Raw genomic sequence first — 20,409 nt, 5'->3', positions numbered from 1 at the left:
ATTTAAGCCCAAGCCAGACAGATGAGGTTTTAGTCCATTTGTGTTTACTTTCTTCTGAATAGAACTGTGGTCCGTAGCCGACTGGCCCATCAGGCAATATAGGCAAATGCTAAGGGGCCCCAAAAATCTTTTAAAACATTCACCTGCAATATAATTCTATTAATACTAGTTGTTACCATGAACTCTTAAAATGGAAACGCTCACAGTGATTCAAATGTAAAGCAAAGCCCGATTTATATTGCAAATGATAACAAATAAGTCCCCATCATTTTTGTTGTATATGCTGTAGGTGTTTTATTTTCCTTTCATATATACTGTATACTGTAGTTAGTGTATAGTGTAAAATGAGTTATTGTCTGCAAACTGAGTGGTTACTTAAATTGTTTGGTATTGATTGTTGTATTTATAACGTATTACTATTATTACTATTTATTCCCTTATGTACAGGATTTTTATTTCACGGTCAGGGTATTTATAATGTATTTTAGACTTTTGGGGGTTTTTTTGTAATCTGTTAACCATATAAATTGGGTGACGCATTATCTTACAAATCCAAAACAACAACCTCGACTATTCAATTCAATTCAATTACGATTCAATCGTAAGCATATTTAAGTCACCAATGGAGGAGGCACCAAATAAACTCTCGCCTAGGCCGCCACTTTGGGTGGTAAAGCTTTATGAGAGCGTAAAGTTTTGATTATAAAAAAAGCATGGCATTTTTAAGTCTTTATTTACTTCAATTATGCTCTGGTTACATGGTCTTGTAGTTTTGCAAGTTGTGTATTTCCTAATTAGTTGTTGTATCCCTCCAAACCCATTAGCGCACCCTACTAAGTGCTATGTTCTAACCTAAAAAGGTACAAAGGATAGGGGTGCTTCATGAGAGAGTTGTCCTCCTTTTATGTCTCCAAGTCTCGTAGCTAAACTTAATTTAAAAAGTCCCAGGCTTCAAAAGTCATATCATGACCAAGTGTAATTGTCCTAACGGATTTTACCACCTTGCACCACGTTTGCTTAAGCAAGAATTGGCCAACTACATGAAGCAAAATTGTAGAAGAAAAAAAAAGCCTGTTCTGATGGGAAAATATGACGTGCTCTGTTTTCTGTTGTTTAAAAGACGTCGATCCAAGTTTGTGTGAAATGTGTGACTGAACTTCCTCACTGAATCACACAGTTATTATTTGAAGAAAAAGTTTGATGTAAAGTTTGCACATCACTTGGCTATACTAGTTTCTAAGTTGTGTAAAGACAAGTTTAAGTCATTCATTGCTTACGGGCATTGCTCTGCAGCAGGCTTGACACAGGGCGCCCACTAGTGGCCTCAACGTCCAACTTTTTATGTTTATTTTGAAGAAACGGTTGGTAAAAAAGAGGTTAGATAAAAAATAGTCATCATTATAGAAATAGATAGATAGACCGATAGGGATATAAAGAGTATCGTGTTTAAGGGAGGGAGAATCCACCTCTGCTTCCCACCTATGCGCCTGGTTGGCCTCTGCAGTGAGCTGTCTGATGGGATCACGTCTGAATGGAGGCGTGCGGTGTTATTTCTTTTTTTTCTTGCTCTGACCAAAATGCCACAGGCTCCCTGCACCTTCTCCGTCTCCGTCACAGCGGCTCTGTGCTTAATCAAGCCAACCCCCCCTGCAAGCTGAGGGAGAGACATTGAGGCAGACCGAGAGAATGAAAGAGACCACGCCAAATAAACACGGAGAGGCTGTGGAAAAAGATATGAATGCTGAAACATGAGTAAAATAATATTCAACATAAAGTGTTCAAAAATATCCAACGTGAAGCGAGCTGTAGGCACCATGTCATCCTCTGGTGTCGGAGAAAAACACGCCTGCCTACCGCCTCTGAATAAGCAATCAAATGAAATATTACAGTCGTGTGTGTTTAAACATGCATGTGACAGCATCCAGTCTGCCTAACTGCAGATAATGGCATTTGACAGCGCCTCTATCTGTATGCTTGTGCACTGAGGCATTTCTGTAAGCCTCGAGGGAAGCGTAGCTCTTCAACACACCGCAGAGAGACATCCCTCGCTGTTATTTGTGGTTTCTTTATATATCATGCAGAGCGGTATTATATAAAGAGCTGCCTCCTCTCTTGCTCTTTTTGTTTTTTTTCCCCGCCCCCTTTTCTCGCATCGTCTTCCTGCTTCTGGTTCTTTCTCTCAGTGGGAGGATAAGCTGGAATCCTCCCAGAGCAGCTTTCATCTCCCCTTCACAAGCCCATGCACATGTCTGGGAACTTGTGTTTTGTCATGAGGGAAAAAAAAATGAATATGGCTGTGCAGCAGGAGGGTCTCCCCGCGAAGCTGCCGTCCTTGAGTCGTGACAAAAGCAGCAACCTTCGTGAAAACTGGCTCATGGCCCTGATGTAAGAGTATATTCCAGTCAGGTGGCCCCAGCGTTGCACAATGCAGCAGCGTCCGCATACTTCGAGGACAACCCATTGATCGTGCCTGTGAGGCATCGAGACAGAGATTGATGACTGCGTTGGCAAGTGGCAGGCAGTGGAGAAATCGACATGTAAGTGGTGGATAGTGAGGGAGAAACGGAGTGAAGGGAGGAGGGGGGCTCAGCCTGTGCATGGGGTGGATGTGAGCTGAGGCGATGTGTGCGGCGTGTCCTTCTGACAGCTCAGCAACTAAAACACATGTCTGCCTCCAAAGGAAAAGGGGAAGCCTCTTCTCTGAAAACATCCATCCTGGCTGCCCGATGCTGTTGCCATGGTGTTTGTCCCAATTACCAGAACACCCATACACAGCAGACAGACAAATGAGTGGGCTGATGTCACCTAAATTGGGAAAGGATGCAATTATCTCCCACCTCTCCTTCTTTCTCTTTGTCACACACTGAAGTCATCTCCTTGGTGCAGGCTGGTAAAAATAGCCCTGCACAGACACTCTGACAATAATATGGTATGAACAGGCTTATGAATTCTCAACAATGGGCGCCGTATGTTAGCAGACAAAAGAGGGGAGGGAGTGGACCAAATGAGAATAGATCATGAGGATAAGATGCTGCACAGTCACATTCCTGAAAATGTGACCACCGTTCATTTTTTTTTTTTTTACTGTGGAAGCCCCGGCACGTTATCTCACAATGGCTGACTTAATGTTGTATTCAGCGAAGGGTAAAAACCTCCAGAGTGTATCAGGTGACACCTTTCCACTAAAAGTACAGTTTAATTCGATGTTAATGAATTGATTCAGGATTCATCGGGTAGAAACTCAATGTTGTCTCTGCATCAACCGTGAGCAGAAGTGAAATTTCCCCCCCCATGCCCATCACCCACAGGACCAAGCTGGAAGGATCCCCCCCAAGCCACCCACTGCTCCCCACTTTCTGTCAAATCACGTGTTCTGCATGGGGTGTGTTGCTGGGGCTGGCAGACTACAGCAGGGGGAGGAGGGGGAACATGCAGAGGTAGGAGGCTGGTGGTGGGGGCGAGCGCCACAGCAGCGAGAGCACCGAACCGAGACAAATCCAGTGGAGGAACCCCCCCTCTAGTCAGATGAACATCGCTGCCTCACTCCCTCCTCCATCTCCTCCTCCTGTCTCTATCGCTGTTTCCCTCCCCTCTCCCCTGGTCGTTTCTTCTCCATTATTCATCAGTGTGCTGTGAGTCCCTCCGCTCACGGCTCACAGCTGCTGCTCCAGCCCACCTCGTGAGCCTGCTGGATCCCATCTCCAGTGCCCGTCTTCCCATCGCATCCGCCCATCCAGCCGTCCATCCACAGAGATGGAGACTCCAGGCCGGCCTTTTTCTGCTGCTAGGAGGGAGAGTGAGCCACCATTAAGCTGCTCTCTTAGCCGCTGAAAAGGAAATGCACAAGGAGAGGACTTTTTTGGGGCGCTGACAGAATCCTGTTCGACTGCCTCTATTTTTTTTTTCTTCCAAGTGGATTACAATTCTGGCTTTGATTAGGAACGAGAAAACGGGATCCAAAATGCCTGAAGCCAATTACCTGCTGTCAGTCTCTTGGGGTTACATTAAGGTGTGTAATTCTTAACTACATAGCTTGTCAGTACCTCCAAGGCCGAGGCATTTGTTGCAGTTTAGTTGTCATGTTGAAGTTTTGTAGGACACTGCAGTGATATTTCTGTTTCTAAAAACTGTTGGTGGCTCAGACTCCATTTTGAGCCCTCTGCAGAGCTATGTGCTTGATGTGTGTGTGTGTGTGTGTGTGTGTGTGTGTGTGTGCACGCGCATGCATCGGTCTGTCAACAGCTGCTACTGCAGTGGCCTGGATCTCAATGTACTGTCTGTTGCATCCAAAATGTTACGTTTTAATCTGCTTTGTAATTTAAAAAAATGGCTGAAATGTTGTGCTGTAAGGAACGGGTGCAGATTTTGCACTTCATTGGAATTCTTTTGCACAGTGGTGCAAGTAAACCCTCCAAAAAATGTTAGTGGGTGTAATAAAACTGTTTTTAAAAGATGAAAATCTCCCCCGTGACAAATAATGGAGGCAGGGTGGTATTCTTCCACTTTCTACACCAATAAAATAGCTGGCGAAATAAAATTTTCCATGGAATTTTTCTGCCATCATTTCTCCAAGGTTTTCTCTGGAAACTGACGACATTGTTTCTCTCTCCTCCCAACCCCCCCCCCACACACCCTCCCCTTTCTCTCTTGCAGTTTAAGAGAATGTTAAATCGGGAGTTGACGCACCTATCAGAGATGAGTCGGTCCGGGAACCAGGTGTCCGAATTCATCTCCAACACCTTCCTAGGTAATGTAAGAAATGGAAACGTTGAATGTTACGTGTACTCAAAAACACATTCACAAATGTTCATTGTGACCAATGAGTGACCAAGTACACCAAAAATATACTGTATATGGTGACACACAAAAAGGCTTCATCTTGCTTTGTTTTTTGTTTTTTTTGTATAATGCTAAGCTGTGTGAGTTTCTGCAGCTGAAATGTTGTTCTGTGGGGGCGTACCATTAACGACTGCGCCACTGAGCTTCATCTGGGTTTATTGCGTGAGGCTTTCAATGCTCATTGATTTTGAGAGGGAAAATCTTCAACGATTGCTCAGAATAAAGATTCACAGCATGGGTTTGCGATTTGAGAATGGATGTAATTAGTTTCATATATGTTTATATTTCATTCATTCGTTATAGCAGAAAATTGCGGCAATCAACAATGGTCGCCGAGTGGATTCAAACTGGCATTGACACAAGGAGGAAGGAAATATAGATTCCAGGTCAAATCCTCTTGGAGGTGGTTAGGTCTATTTATAGCCACTGTGCTTCCAATCGATCAGCATCCTGATCCGGTGGCGTGTAGATGGCGTATCCCTCACTGCTTGATCGTAGACGGCAGGAGGAGGGGAGACGAGGGAGAGAGGGAGGGAAGTGACTGCAGTGAAGCGGAAAACAGAGGTACAGAGGAACCCCCTTTGCTGGCATTTCCCATACTGTGTGAGTCATCTCCATCTTAGAGCATCTTTGTCAGCGCAGACGCTTCCTCCCGATCTCAGATGGCTTTAGAGGAGGATAGAAAAAGAAAGAAAGACGCACATACTTAGAATATCGTGAGGAGGGCAAAGAAGTGTATCAGGCGGGGTCATAATAGCTGACCAATTGGTACGCTTTCATCTTTTACAGATGTTTTCAATCTAAAGCTGTGTGTAGTGTTATTTCCACTGGGCCGCGTGGAATACAGTTCAAGAGAGCAACTCTGCTCATGGAATTTGGATAACTGCCTGGATAAATAAGATATTGGAGTCGGTCTTCGGCTGGCTTTCAGATTAGTCCTGTCGAGAGACTTAATGTGTGCTTGTCCACCCACTACAGCTGTTCTCATCATTGCGTCATGTTTCCTTTAATCGCACTGGAACACACCTACCTTAGAGAACATACTGTGAAAGGAGACTATGCTAAAGCTCCTCTTTTATTTCAGCAGCATCTGTGTAGCTCAGGGGAGAGCGTATCAAAGAAGAGTGCCAAATAGAAGAACTGAACACTTAGAGAAGGCACTGGCAAGAATAGAATCTTAGCAGTTTTATACTTGCTCAAATTGAAAAAAATTGCAGCAAAGGAGCACAATGTGTCGTCGAGAGGGACTAAGAGGGACTAAGAGAGACTAAGAGGGACTATCCATTAGGTTGCAACATTTCCATTGTGTCAAATGCAACTATTTTCTAGTAAATCATGCACTCCAATACAAAGACAGCACACTCTTCAAATATAGTGGGTAAATAGGTTTATTCAGCTATAAATTACACACAAAAATCCTATATTTTGGCACAACATCAACTTGTGCAATGTGGTTCAGTTTTCTACTATTAAATTGCCCTACTTTTTCAATAAAACCCAACAAAATCCCTTTGGCAACTGGTGCTTTGTCGCTAATGGCTTCCACGGTGGTTCACCAGGGTGCTATGATCAACGTCGTGGACTGCAACATTTCAACGTTCATTCATCAACTATTGCTGACCACCCAGGGGTGTACTCGCACTCGGCCAAATGTACGTCTTGGGCCCGACTTTACACCGAAAGCACAGCACGTTGAGCGAATTTGAGCACAGCGCACTCCCCCTCCTTTCACATGACGGGCCAGGGCGCGGCACGATTCCGTGCCCACGCGCATTTTGCGTCATAGGACGACAGTAATGCGATCATCCCTCGCAAATTTGTAATGGTAACCAACACGTCGTAATATAAATGAAATACAAAGACTCAAAATAATCCAAAAGTCAAACTCTCACGACCGCATTTGTGCGCATAATAAAGACGTGTCATTTCATTGATGCAGTTGCTCCAATCACAAATAATGAATGACATACGCCACCTTGCACAAAATAAATAGTCAAAACCACTCGGAATAAGACTGGAAATAATCCACAAAGTGAGGGAAAATGCAGTAATAGAGCAGTGTTGAAGTGATGGGAGAAGCAAAAGGAGGGAGGGGGAACGGAGGGATGGAGTTGTAACATTTACTAGTTTGACCAGTTAACCGTGGAGCAAACGGCAGCGCGTCGCTGGAAATAGATGAAGAAAAAAACAAACGCATGCATTCAAATGCAGACCTCAGACAAACACAGCGGTAGTGCCAACGATGGCGTCAAATACGTCTAGAGGGCGATGCACTGCTCTGCTCTTTGTCTTGTTTCCCACACAGCACATGTCTGTGGAAACTTAATTGGCCATTCTTGGCCAATTAAGTGGACTGGCTGGAACACTGTGGATTAAAGGAGACAGACAAGAAAACAAGAGGAGTGGGAGAGCATGAGAATGAAAGTGATTATTTGAATTCCGGCTGGTAATTGAATAACCCTCCACGGGCTGATAAGGCAGTGATGAGCTGAGTTGGGGCTTTCATGGCAGCAGGCATTCACTGCAGGATTTCCTTCAGCTCTTTCTCGTGTGCAGTCAGCTCAAGCGAACGTTTTTGAATGTTTGCTGCACTTTCCAGACATAAAGGCTATGTTTTCTGTCCCCATTATTATTATTATTATTTTTTTCACTTATTATTGTAGTCTATGATCATGTTTGGAAGCGCTTTAAGGGTGCCTCACCAAGCCTTTATAATCACACTTAAATCACTTGCAAAAACTTCATTTATTACAAATAATTTCAAATTAGTCCAATGTTGGTCCAATTGTTGCCTTTTTTGCCAAATGAATGCCTATAAAATAGCTTAAAATACTTTTAGATTCCTTTTATATGGCATGTTCTTCGAACTTACAGATATTCTTCTATGCGTATTTTGAAATTGTTCGTCATGGAAATATGGAAATAGAAATTCCATGGTTGGATTTGTTACATCCTTGAGGTGTAGTGATGAGAAAATGAATCTTGGATGACGTTTGTTTTTTTCTTGATTGATGATTTCATCCTGGATATTGGGAAAATAAGGCCACAAAAACCTGACAGGAGTGTCGTGGTTTTATTGAGTGGCTCTGATATTAACTGTAATTGCGTCCAGTAAAATGATTTGCAGTGGAAGTCGTTATTGATGTCTGCTAGCAAGTCCAGGAACTCTGGAAATCCACTTGTGTCCGCCATCATCAAGCGCGTTATTCAGCGTGTGCTGCGAAACAAGACGCTTGGCTATAGTTATGGGGCCAAATTACTCGACGTGACTGAATTGTTATAAGTTCATTCTGTATCAATATCTAAAAATGATGTGGTGTCCAACTCATCATGATTGTTATCACTGGCATTAATGTGATGTGGCAGTGATTGAACACACATAAAAAATAGGACTTCGTAGGGGTGGCCCCCAGCTGACATACTGTCAATGCTGTGACCTGTAAGAATGAAAGCAGATAAGCTGCTAAGGGATGTGGGGGGGCGGGGTGTGCCTCGGGATAGGCTCATGGGTTGCAGGTGTTTCCATGGTGCAGCCTGGTTCTCGGATAGCATGTCCATGAAAACAAAGGTGTACTATGTGAGGTTAAATGGCCCTTTATGGACTTCTCTTTCGCCCACCCCATCCTTTTTACATCTTATTAAATTAGACTGCATCTTTTTTTTCTTACCCCAGACAAACAGAATGAGGTGGAGATACCATCGCCGACACCCAAGACGCGGGAGAAGAAGAAGCAGCAGAAGCAGCAACTGATGACACAGATCAGCGGGGTCAAAAAGGTCTCCCACGGATCGTCGCTCTCCAGCAGCAGCATCTCGCGTTTCGGGGTCAAAACCGATAAGGAGGAGCTGCTGTCCAAAGAGCTGGAGGATCTGAATAAGTGGGGCCTGAATATCTTCACAGTTTCCGAATACTCCAACAGCCGACCGCTCACCTGCATCATGTACGCCATCTTTCAGGTAGGAAGCTTACCGTCCCGTTGCTGTTTTTCCTCTTCCAGCTTGACATGTTTTCTTAAACGGCTCTACTTAAATTATTCATCCCTAACTACGTGTGTTATGATGTTGTGTTTCCAAGGAGCGAGACCTGTTAAAAACATTTAAAATCCCGGTGGATACATTTGTGGCTTACATGATGACGCTGGAAGATCACTACCATTCAGATGTGGCCTACCATAACAGCCTGCATGCGGCTGACGTAGCCCAGTCCACGCACATCCTCCTCTCCACTCCAGCCCTTGATGTAAGTAAGAACTTACATAAGTATATTACATCCAATAGATGACTGCTCTTCTTTGTACCAAATGTGACATAATGTGCCTTTTTTTTTTTTTTTTTTTTTTGTCCACCTACTCTGGTGGACACTAGTGCTCAGAAATCAGAGACTCCAAGGTTCAAACATTTATCACGTATGAAATCAACGAGTTATAAAATACTAATAATTTCATAAAACATTTTAAATAAAGTCATATATTTTTTTAATTAAATATTTCTTGATGTTACTTTTTGTACTGGAGCCAAATGATCACATGCAGATGAAACCTGACATACTAGCAGACACATGAAACTGTTTGAGCAGCATATTATTTACATTCGGGGTGTCCAAAGTGTGGCCCGTGGCCCGTTTATCAGTCCTCTGCACAATTTAAAAATACAATTCAACCTTTATTTTTTAATATTTTTTTTTAAACAAGAAAAATGGAAACAGAGCAGTGATTATACGAGACTAAAGTAGAGATATAAAAATACAGACATAATATTAACATTTAAAAACATGATCATTGTGACAAAAAAAAAAGTAATGCTAAAAAGCAAAGCATGTAATTTCCACAAAAAAATGTGCAATATTAGTAACAAAAGAAAGAATTAAAGTTGCAATTTTTGGAAAATGAGGTTGGGGAAAAATGATGAGAATAAAGTCCAAATATTATAGGAATAAACTGACAGCGTTATGAACAAAACTGACAAACAACAACAGACAAAAATGAAAAAAAAGGAGCAGTGAAGAAAAAGTAATAATACACGTCACCTGTAACATAAAGTTTTTAAAAATATATATCTATAACTTCTTAGCACATCTACACGAGTTTGATTTTACCGTTTTTGGCCCTCGCTGGGAAAAGTTTGGACACCCATGATTTAGACACTACTCATGTTTCATGTTTTTTTTTCTTTATTAAATTCCCTTGTTTCTTTTTTTTTGTTTTTTTTACAGGCTGTTTTCACCGACCTTGAAATCCTCGCTGCCATCTTTGCTGCAGCCATCCACGATGTTGACCATCCTGGAGTATCAAACCAATTCCTGATCAACACCAGTAAGTCAGAAATGTTACAACAGTCACAATTAAGGGTCCCTCAGCATCGGTGAGAGTGTCTAATGCTCTTTTTTCACCTGCGTCCAGACTCCGAGCTGGCGCTGATGTACAATGACGAGTCTGTGCTGGAGAATCATCACTTGGCTGTGGGATTCAAACTCCTGCAGGAAGACAGCTGCGATATCTTCCAGAACCTCACAAAAAAGCAGCGACAGTCCCTGCGGAAGATGGTCATTGACATGGTACGACACCTTCATCCATAATGTTGTCTTGTGGGTCTTTCCTGATGTGTGCGCACGAGTGCATGTGCCAGAAATGACCTGATGCTGAGCAACAGTTGTCTTTTTGTCCAGGTTTTGGCCACTGACATGTCCAAACACATGAGTTTGTTGGCTGATCTGAAGACAATGGTGGAAACCAAGAAGGTGACAAGCTCAGGAGTGCTGCTGCTCGACAACTACACAGACAGAATACAGGTAAGAGCTGAGCCTGCACCTCTCCTTTAACCTGCTACTAACGGCTCTAATCGGTTGCCTGTGCTGGTGGAGGATGCTCAGCAGGTGGCCATTAGCCAGCCTTCTTCATGGCTGACCTTTGCTCCCACCGTCACTCCCTTTCTCACTCGATCCATCTTCTTTTTACCTTTAAGCGCCCTTACTGGATTTGACTTTATTACGCTCCTGTTAGAGAACATCCTTCCCTGGTAACAAAGAACATGATGCAATTCGACTTCTGTCTGTCCTGCAACAACCAAATCTCCTCGAAATGGAGTTATTGTGATCTACAATCTACTGGTCTTCATTTTTGTGATCGAAACAGGTTCAGTTTAACCAGGAATTAAGTATCATTTACAGTGGAAGCTCTGTTTTTATCGTTAATCGAATCATTAATTGAATCGTTCATCAAATCAAGGAAAAAAATGGATTCGACACCCAAACATATTAACGCAAAACACATGTTGCAGAGAATAATGGTGGTTTGACATACAGAAAACCATAGAAAATACACTACATGGAAATGACAAATGACGTGGATTAATGGACATTTAACGTCACTTTTACCGTCATTGAAGGCTCGTCAGTGAACACAGTGATGAGCTGAGGGACGAGGGGAGGGGATGGAAAAGCCACGCGGGTGCTTTTTCATTCTAGTCCGTGACAAACTTACCTTTAACGAGCAGCCGATTAGAGCCGTATGCTTACTCACTTGAGCTTTATTGTAAATTTCAGCAGCAGGCGCAATCATCTTTACACGCGGTGGCTCGTCTCACTTTCTGTGTTGTGTCTCATTTAAACCGTTCCCCCTGCAACCTGTCTTAAGAAATCTTAACATTGCACTCCTATTGTAACGGACTGTGCATTCGTACTGTGACTTCTTTCTTGAATTCAATCGTGTTTCTCACCTTCTTTATCCAAGTTCTGGCCGTATTTAATCTTTTTTTAAAGCACAGACTCACTTAACACGCAGCGCGCTTGGACACCCCATCAGCATAGGGCACACAATGCTTTATGGGGGAAGAAAGGAGAGAGATACAGAGTTGTTTATCGTTCTGTGTGCGTTCAATAAACCACACACACACGTTATGATGATTAAAGGGTTCTCTGGCCGGACTCTATCTGTAGTGTCCCAACTATCCATCCTGCACAGAGACTGAGTCATGTTTTGTGTGATGATGCACGTGATGCGCAGGCAAACTGACTAGTTTGTGAGGCGCACTGTCCTCGCCGTATACCTGAGACAGCGTATGCAAACCAAGACATGTTTCTGAATCCTTCGAAAACCGAGGTACTACGGTGCACGCTTGGGTTTTTAGAAGAACGTGTGTACGATGTTGTCACGTTGAAATGTCATCCTTTCTCAAGGTGCTGCGAAACATGGTTCACTGTGCTGACCTGAGTAACCCCACCAAGTCCCTTGAGCTGTATCGTCAGTGGACCGACCGGATAATGGAGGAGTTCTTCCACCAGGGAGACCGGGAGAGGGAGAGGGGGATGGAGATCAGCCCCATGTGCGATAAACACACGGCTTCCGTTGAAAAGAGCCAGGTGGGAACCACCACAGGCAGCGCAAGACCTGCATTTTAAAAGACGGTCTCGTCTAATTTTGTACATCTCAATGTCCTCTAGGTGGGTTTCATCGACTACATCGTCCACCCTCTGTGGGAGACCTGGGCCGATCTCGTCCATCCTGATGCGCAGGACATTCTGGACACACTTGAGGACAACAGGAACTGGTACCAGAGCATGATTCCCCAGAGCCCCTCGCCGCCCTTCTATGACCCGGGAACTCACGGACACGGGGGAGGCACCGGCGGGCAAGGAGGTGGGGAGAAGTTTCAGTTTGAGCTGACCCTGGAGGAGGAAGACTTGGATGGAATAGAGAAAGACGGTGACGTGGAGGATGACGATGAGGAGGCGATAGATGAAGAGGAGGATAGCCTAGAAGAGTCCCGCTCTCCTCCGCTGGACTATCAGGATCACGAGGAGTGCGACATGATGGAGCCCACGATGGCCATAGAGATCGTGACACACGAGGCCTCACCCACAGACACATAGGGCAGACGCACATGCGCCCATTTGAAAGAGGTTTGGAAAAAGAGGGGAGATCCTCTTGCGGCTGTGCTTTTTAACAAGGCCGCAGAAGCAAAGGCTTAGTTTTGGCCCCGCACGGGGGCGCGTCTTGCACTCGGGTGTTTTTGAAGCCGGACACGGGCGGACAGTTTCAGAGAAGCGGCTTCAGAGTTCTCAGGAAATAATGACTGCAAACATTAGAGTCTTGATGGACACACACGGTGGAACGTGAAGGATTTAGGCCAGTCTGGGAAATGTATCTTTCCTGGACCGGCAGCAACTGAACATTGACACTACTGAGAGAAATTTTGTAACTTAAGACTTTTTTTTATAGATATGATATAGAAATAGCAGATAATATGATCTACTGATGGAGACACGTTTGTATGGCAAGAGAAAGTGTTTACTTTTTTCCTGTACCATTTGTCAAAGAACTTTTGTGTGCCTTTTTTACTAATGTCTTTATATAGTTTCTTTTTTAATTTATTGAACACTCTAGTGTGTCTGTACAATGTTTTTCTTATCTGAGAGGGTAAAACCATTTTTGTATGTTTTAAAAAGAACAGTCTTCCATGTATTGGGCAATAGAGAAACAACGTCGACAAACAAACTCCTCTTAGTAGGGAAATATAAATGCGCACATTTAAATTCAGTCTGCGTACAACATTATTTTAGCTGTGGTTCATGTTGTTACTTTCGCTTTGAAGCGCGTGTGTGCTTCAAAACGTGTATGTGATGAAGAAAAAGTATTACACTGGACAGCTTAGTACTTTTCTTTCATATCAAGTCAGTAAACCTCACGGGCTTCCTAACCGTTCACACCAAAACTGGAATTTGTGTTGGATTTTTCATGTAAGACAAAAGAGAGAAACTCCAAATGATATCAAGCATCGTCCCAGCGCTACGTGAAAATGCAGTGGAACCTCGCTTTTTGTCAATCAAACCGAAACGTGCAAAAATAATCATGTAAATCCAATTAATCCAATTTGACACCCAAATATATGAACAAAAATACGTTTTATAGAGAATACTTACAGTTTTTACCTGCAGAAAACAATGCAAAATACATGTAAATGACGCACGCATTGTTTATGTGGACTTCCCATACATCCTGGCAAGATCAAATTCAATAGGGTTTCTCACCTTCTTTATGAAATTGCCGGCACTCGCGGCTTTCTTTGGCCCCATGGCGGGTCATTTGGCAGTCGCACTCCAGAAAAAAAATCTGCAACATGTAGGGTGTTCTGTTTGGGCACTCGTTTTCGTGGCACGATACAGTAAAGGGCAAACCGACTAGTTTGTTTCGTGCAAAGAGAACTGAGATATGTTTGAAAACTTTTCATCCATCCGTCCATTTTCCATGCTGCTTATCCTTATTAGGGGTATGCAGGAGCCTATCCCAGTTGACTTCGGGCGAAAGGCCTGAACTTTTCAATGAAAACCAACTATCGGAAAATTGGTTCCAAACCCGAACTTGATAAGTGAATTTCCGAGAAGTAGTGTTCTTTATTTATAAATAGCACAGCAAACCTGTTTACGACCTCCTAAATACGGTATTTAACATTATTAGCGCCCCCTAGACATTGAATAACACCCTTATAGTCAATTTTACATTCACATTACCCAATATAGTAGAAATAGTAAGAGTAAATAAGCTGTTTAAGACATAACATAGACTGACACGTTAGCAGTTTTTTTTCTGGAAAGCGTACTTGCTGGCTACTGTCTCATCAATGTAACATTACTGACACCTAGTGACCAGTGTAGACTACTACATCTCACATCTTTAAATGCGTCTTCTGAATGCCTTATATTTGTATTTTTGTTCATTTAGCCTATTTTTTATGCTTGACAATGCTTAATTCAGGCCAAGAATACATAAAATGTCCTTAAATATGCATATTTTTTTTACTTATAATAGGTCATAGTTCACCATGAAACAGCAATCATTTATTAATTCATTTCTTTTTAAATTTGAACCGCATAGTGACAAGGGACGACCGTAAGATGAAAATTGGGGGATCCAAAAACCGAGGTTCCGCTGTATTTTCACATAACCTATTCGAGGGGGTTGCACAAGTCAAAGACGAATCAGTTAAAATTCACCGAGTTAAACAAACAAACTAGTTTTTCTTCCCATTTACTCTTAACAGGGGACTTTTTTGATGGTAAAATCAAAGATGGAGTCTGCCAAGGACGACCTGCACATTGGTCGTGATTCTATTTTTAGCTGGCAGGTATGCTGCAGTCTTAATAATCCTGTTAGTTGGAACTAGTCCTGACCCCAGGCCCGTCTGATGCAACGCCCTCCCGCCCCTGTGCAATCAGGCCCAGACGACATGATTAAAGGTGCTCTAACAGCTGCCGGTGTAAAAGGCGCTCCCAGAGCCTCATCAGTGCCACTGTTCACTTGGTTTACAAACCCCCAGGCTCCATCCACACAACCCAAAACAATCAGGCCAGCTATTTTATTTTTTGCTATGAAAATCCCTCAAGTGCTGCTTCCTCCCTTTTGACGTCATTGTTCCCTCCTCCCCCCGCTCCCGCTGCATCAGGTTTCCAGGGCAGTTTATTATGAGTTGACACAGATAGACATGATAGAAGTACTTGAGGGAAATGAGGTGCTGTATTTTGAAAGAAAACTGGAAAACACGATTTCTGTATTTAGAGATAAGGGTTTGTAGATCTTGCTTCCACAACCAAGTTAATGATCACATCTTTTTATGCATACATCTTGTTTACTGACGTCCGAAAATGGTACTTCACCAAACTTGGCTCCGATAGTTAACTGGCAATCGTTAGTGTGTCGTATGAAAGTGCAGTGTGGGAGGTTTTGTACACGGTGTGTGTGTTTAGTGTGTTTAGATGTGTTGACCATTGGGCCTTATCCTTCTTCCCATCACGCCTCACCTTTGTCTATAACTCTTTGTCGATAGAAGCTCAAGTTGGTCTTTTTTGCTGTTTATAACAGTGTATATTTATTCTATACTTTAAGCATGTAAATAAGACATACTGGTTTAGTGTAAAATCTATTTTAATTTATATGCACTTGCATTACCTGAAGGTGATGTCTAACATATATATATATGTTATATGTATATATACATGTAACATATATATATATATATATATATATATATATATATATATAGTATGTATTATATATTGTTATATAAATATATAATATAAACACAACATTGTGTATATATCATTCACAATGTTTGGAGTGCCCAGCAGAGCAGGAGCTAAAGGAATGTTGTCACATGACAACCTTGTAACTCCAAAGTTACTTTCGTTGCAATGCTGCATTCACAAATTTAATAACCGAACACATTCAATCCCCCAAAAAATAATGATCTCTTTTCAAAATACATCTTCTTGTAGAACATTTTTCTTGTAGCAGCGTCCTAATTTGACTTTCTATTTATTGTATTTAAAGCGGGATCAATAATACGTTTGAAGGTACAAGGTTGTCATCTGGCAGCGGTTCGGTGACCCCCATGCGACACAGAGGACATGTCGGAATACGGATGCATCGTCGTTGCTTTGTATCCGAGCGCACAAATGGCTTACTTTATCGCTGCAGCTTCTATTTGACATATTTGAATGGCAATCGCTAATACGCGGCAGGTTTGACAAACACAACAACACAAACTTGTCTCCTTTTACACTTATTGCACATCACGTGAAAGTATTGGTGGCATGCTACAATACGCACGGCACTCAATCGATCTGAGTTAACAACAAAATATGGTCTTCTGTAACTGATTGTGCTACTGTGTGAACTGTTCCTGACCAAACTTTGAAATACAAATTTGTTCAGTATTAGCATTGTTTAGTTATGTTCATGCTTTTCTGGTCCTAGTTGTGTCCAAATGGTTAGCCTGATTTAGCACTATCTGCATGAGAGATGGTTTTTGTTCTTGTCAATATTACATTTAGGTCCGCCCCTGGTTGCAGGTGGGTTAATAAATGTTTCACACAATGTATGGCATTATATTGTATATTGTGTTCAAAAGTACATCTGAGATCATTTTTCTAAGAAGTGATTAAAAGCATGACTATACTACATCTATTCTTAGCTTTTCTTCTTCTTCTCTAGATGTCTTAAAGCAGCGATCCCCAACCCCCGGGTCATTTGGTACCGGGCCGCACAGAAAGACAAAATAATTTCCATGATTTCCTTTTATATGTTATATTTTGAAAAGTGGCCGGATTCTCTCTGTTACGTCCGTCTCACTTGACGGATGTCCGTTGTGCGTGTGCTAACTTTATCTCATGCCGGACACATAGACTACTATTGTATTTTTACCATTTTTCTTTCACCTCATATTTGGTGTCAAATGCTGATACTATGTGGGAATGCATAAAGGTAAGTTTTGATGACTTATTGAGTGCTAATGTGCACATTTGTCTCAAGTTAATTCATGCTAGCGCACTTCCTTTTAGCACACACGTCAAACAGGGTCGGCATTTTGTGCTTTTAATTTGATGTTATTCATGTCTTAGTTTTACACAATACATAATAAATAAGATAAATTAGATCGCTATAATGTATGACCCCACCCCAGCCGCCCCCGTCCGCGGGAGATTTGTGGGAACACAGGCCGGGGCGTGGGTCAAAAAGGTTGGGGACCACTGTTTTAAAGGAAAGCTGCACTTTTTAGGCAATTTTGCCCATCATCCACAATCCTTGAGACACCACCAATATTGAAAAACTGCTAGCACGAGGCAGCTAATAATGGGTGTAATGGGATTCACTTATTCCACTTTTCAAGCCTATTAAAACACCTCCAAAAACTCCCCAACAACTTTTTATCGTTTTACATGCCGTCAGCATGAAGTAACCGGCAAATTCATGATAACATGTAATACTTAATGGACTCCGTCCATCCATCCATCTTCTATGCCGCTTTTCACGGGGGCATGCTGGAGCCTGTTCCCGCTGACTTCGAGCGAGTGCCAGCCAATCGAAGGGCACATATAAACAAACAACCATTCACACTAATGCATGTTGCATGTTTTTTTTTGGGGGGGGGACCCACGCTCACATGGGGAGAACACGCAAACACCACATAGAGATGCTAAAAACCACTGTTAACCACTAGGCCACGCCCACTCAATACAGTCTTTTGCTGTATTTTGTCGCCTTCCCGGGCGCATTGATTTTACACAACCCATAGCAACGAACGCTACTTCCGTCAACAACAGCAGCATAGAGAGAGCGTCTACTACCACTAATCATGGCCGCCAGCGACAACACTTGTTACTTTTACTCCACCCAGGCAGAGAATAACGTTGCTGGGTGCTCGGCAGATCCAGCTGTAGTGAAACACTAAGTCATTCGCATAGCGTTAGCATGTAGCACTAGTGCTAAACGTTTCATTGACAACATAGGAACAGAACAAACGGCGCGAGGCATTGTGAGCGAGGCGCTGTGTCACAACGCCTACAATAACGATGTCGCTGTAGTTTGGTTAATATGCAGGTCACTTTATGTAAATAGAACATTGTTGTCGTTTTTTTAGAGGGCTGTATAGGCACATTACGTGCATTGTTAGCGGCCTCGTGCTTGTTGTTTTTCTCTCTTTTAGAACGCCCGGAAAATGGAAAGACGTGTGTTCATGTCTCACATCAGTATTTTGGATGATGGACAAATTTACAAAAAAAAGTGCAGTTTTCTTTCAACAGTGGGTTCAGTCATACTTCTTGTGTGATATCACACTGAAATCATGTTTCATTGCAGCCACAGAAAGTGGAATTGGAAGAAAATATGAGTTATATAATATATAATATAACACCTTCCTCTCCTTCTGGGATGAATTTTTACAAGATCGGAGCTTCTCCATTCATCCAGAAGAACATTTCTGATGTCAGAGGTCATTGATGTTGAGCCTGACCATCTGGGTGCCCGAGGCAAGATTTTATATACAGTATATAGATTTTTATATATAAGATACCTTGTCACCTAATTTACATGGTTAACAAATTACAAATAAATAAATCTTACGACAAAACACAAATCCTGTAAAGTGAGAGAATAATAATGTGTGGCCAACATGCTAACCACCCAAATTGCAAAAATCCTTGAAAGAAAACTTCTCAATGATCCTATTTATTTGATAAATGCAATTTATTTCTTTAAATGTCACATTTAAAGAGACTGTCTGTAACGGTTACGTGGCTGCTGAAAGGGCAATCTTTTATTTTGAAGGCCTGACTTTACCAGCTACAACAGGTATTATGCCGACGTTTCCCGAGTTTTGCCGGAGCGCTGTCGAACAGACCAGAAGTTGTGCTGCTTCGCCATCAAAGTTAAAATGTGGGAAAAATAAGGCAAACAGGAAGGTGCTGGGAAAGGAAGTGCTGACAGGTATGTCTAAAAAACGTTTGATGCAGGTTTTCTACGCCAAACGCATCCAAACATGCCTTTAGGATCATGCTTTGTGCTCTGGGGGCACAGTCATGCTGTTCCCACAAAGTTGGACATATTGGTTCATTTTGAACTTTGAGCAATTGCTTTGTCATTGCATTGAAACAGAAGCTGCTCATTATTTTGAAGTGAGAGGAGTTAGTTGAGGCGATTCAGGTGTCTGTGATGTAGTCGCCATAGATGTTATGGCCCCATTCAACCCCTAGGGAGATCCTCCGTATGCTGGAGGGATCATGTAGCTCATCAGGATCATGTGTAGCATGAACCGGAGTGGCACACGTGTTACTGAGACTCACATGACCACTATGGCCTTCATACGTGATAAGAATGATTTTAATGGTAAACCCAATTTATCCTCCACAGGCAACTAAATCGTTCAAGGTTGGATTTAATATGTTTGTCTAAAAGGCTTTAAAAAAACCTGTTAAAATGAAAAATGAAAATATTATAATTTGCTTCCAGACATGTAAAAGTATATAATAGTATACTTAATCGTCATGTACTGTATATGAAAGGCAATAGCTGTTATGTATATACAGTATGTATATGGGTTTGAAAATCAAACCATGACCCTTCATATCTAATTTCAGCCTGCCCTTGTATCCACTTCAAAAATCATGAGTGAATTATATCATCAGGTGCTACAATGTTATTTTTCCCTCCTTGTGCTCCTGTCATTCGCTGTTTCCATCTTTCAGCTCCCACCCTTGAGTTTCCCATAATACAGGTCTCTATCATCTCGCCCTTGATATGACCTATAAAAAGCAGGCATTTTATTTGATGATCCAGCTTGCGTGCGCATGACGAAAGATGGATAGATGGAGGATAAGGACAGACGAGGCAAATGGGACAGGAAGTCTCCCCTGTCACTCCTTTAAAAAGGCACTGACGTCTGGAGGGAGGACAGTTATCTAATAAACCCCAAAACAGAGGGAAGCATTTCCCGTCATTCGAAGCAAACACCACTTAACTTCTTTTTTTGTGTGTCTCAGAGGATTCAATGAGGTAATAGTTAACTTGGGAAATGATGAGGAATTGGATCAAAGATTGAAAAGTCTCCAGTGTACCCTCTCTTTGGAAGCAAATTACGCTGAGGCAAAAGGAGGGGAAGTCAAATCTAGTACAGTACCCTCCGCTGGTAAAGAAAATGATCAGCATCATCGCATAGTATCATTTGTCCTCAAATTTAAAAGTGAATGTCATATCTATTTCAGAATTTCTATAACATAGTTTGATGAGGAACATTTAAGCTGAC

The 20,409-nt window shown here is 42.3% G+C and overlaps 1 protein-coding gene across 9 annotated transcripts in view; it reads left to right on the top strand.

Annotated features, from left to right (window-relative positions):
• pde4ba (phosphodiesterase 4B, cAMP-specific a) overlaps positions 1-16,784 on the top strand; it is a 195,926-nt gene extending 179,142 nt beyond the window's left edge. For 8 of the 9 annotated variants that reach the window (XM_054790341.1, XM_054790340.1, XM_054790343.1 and 5 more), the window contains 8 exons: positions 4,654-4,747; positions 8,513-8,796; positions 8,915-9,079; positions 10,052-10,151; positions 10,239-10,393; positions 10,505-10,627; positions 12,014-12,196; positions 12,278-16,784. In XM_054790341.1, the coding sequence (XP_054646316.1) occupies positions 4,654-4,747; positions 8,513-8,796; positions 8,915-9,079; positions 10,052-10,151; positions 10,239-10,393; positions 10,505-10,627; positions 12,014-12,196; positions 12,278-12,706 (1,533 nt within the window). In that variant the 3' untranslated portion in view covers positions 12,707-16,784. Of the gene's footprint in view, positions 1-3,530; positions 4,010-4,653; positions 4,748-8,512; positions 8,797-8,914; positions 9,080-10,051; positions 10,152-10,238; positions 10,394-10,504; positions 10,628-12,013; positions 12,197-12,277 lie in introns of those variants that run through there. The other variant, XM_054790348.1, reaches the window with a different exon arrangement.
• Positions 16,785-20,409: the final 3,625 nt, after the last annotated feature.

This window comes from Dunckerocampus dactyliophorus, chromosome 10 (assembly GCF_027744805.1).
Source record: "Dunckerocampus dactyliophorus isolate RoL2022-P2 chromosome 10, RoL_Ddac_1.1, whole genome shotgun sequence".
NCBI classification, from domain to species: Eukaryota; Metazoa; Chordata; class Actinopteri; order Syngnathiformes; family Syngnathidae; genus Dunckerocampus; species Dunckerocampus dactyliophorus.
This window is presented reverse-complemented; position numbering and strand designations above follow the sequence as displayed.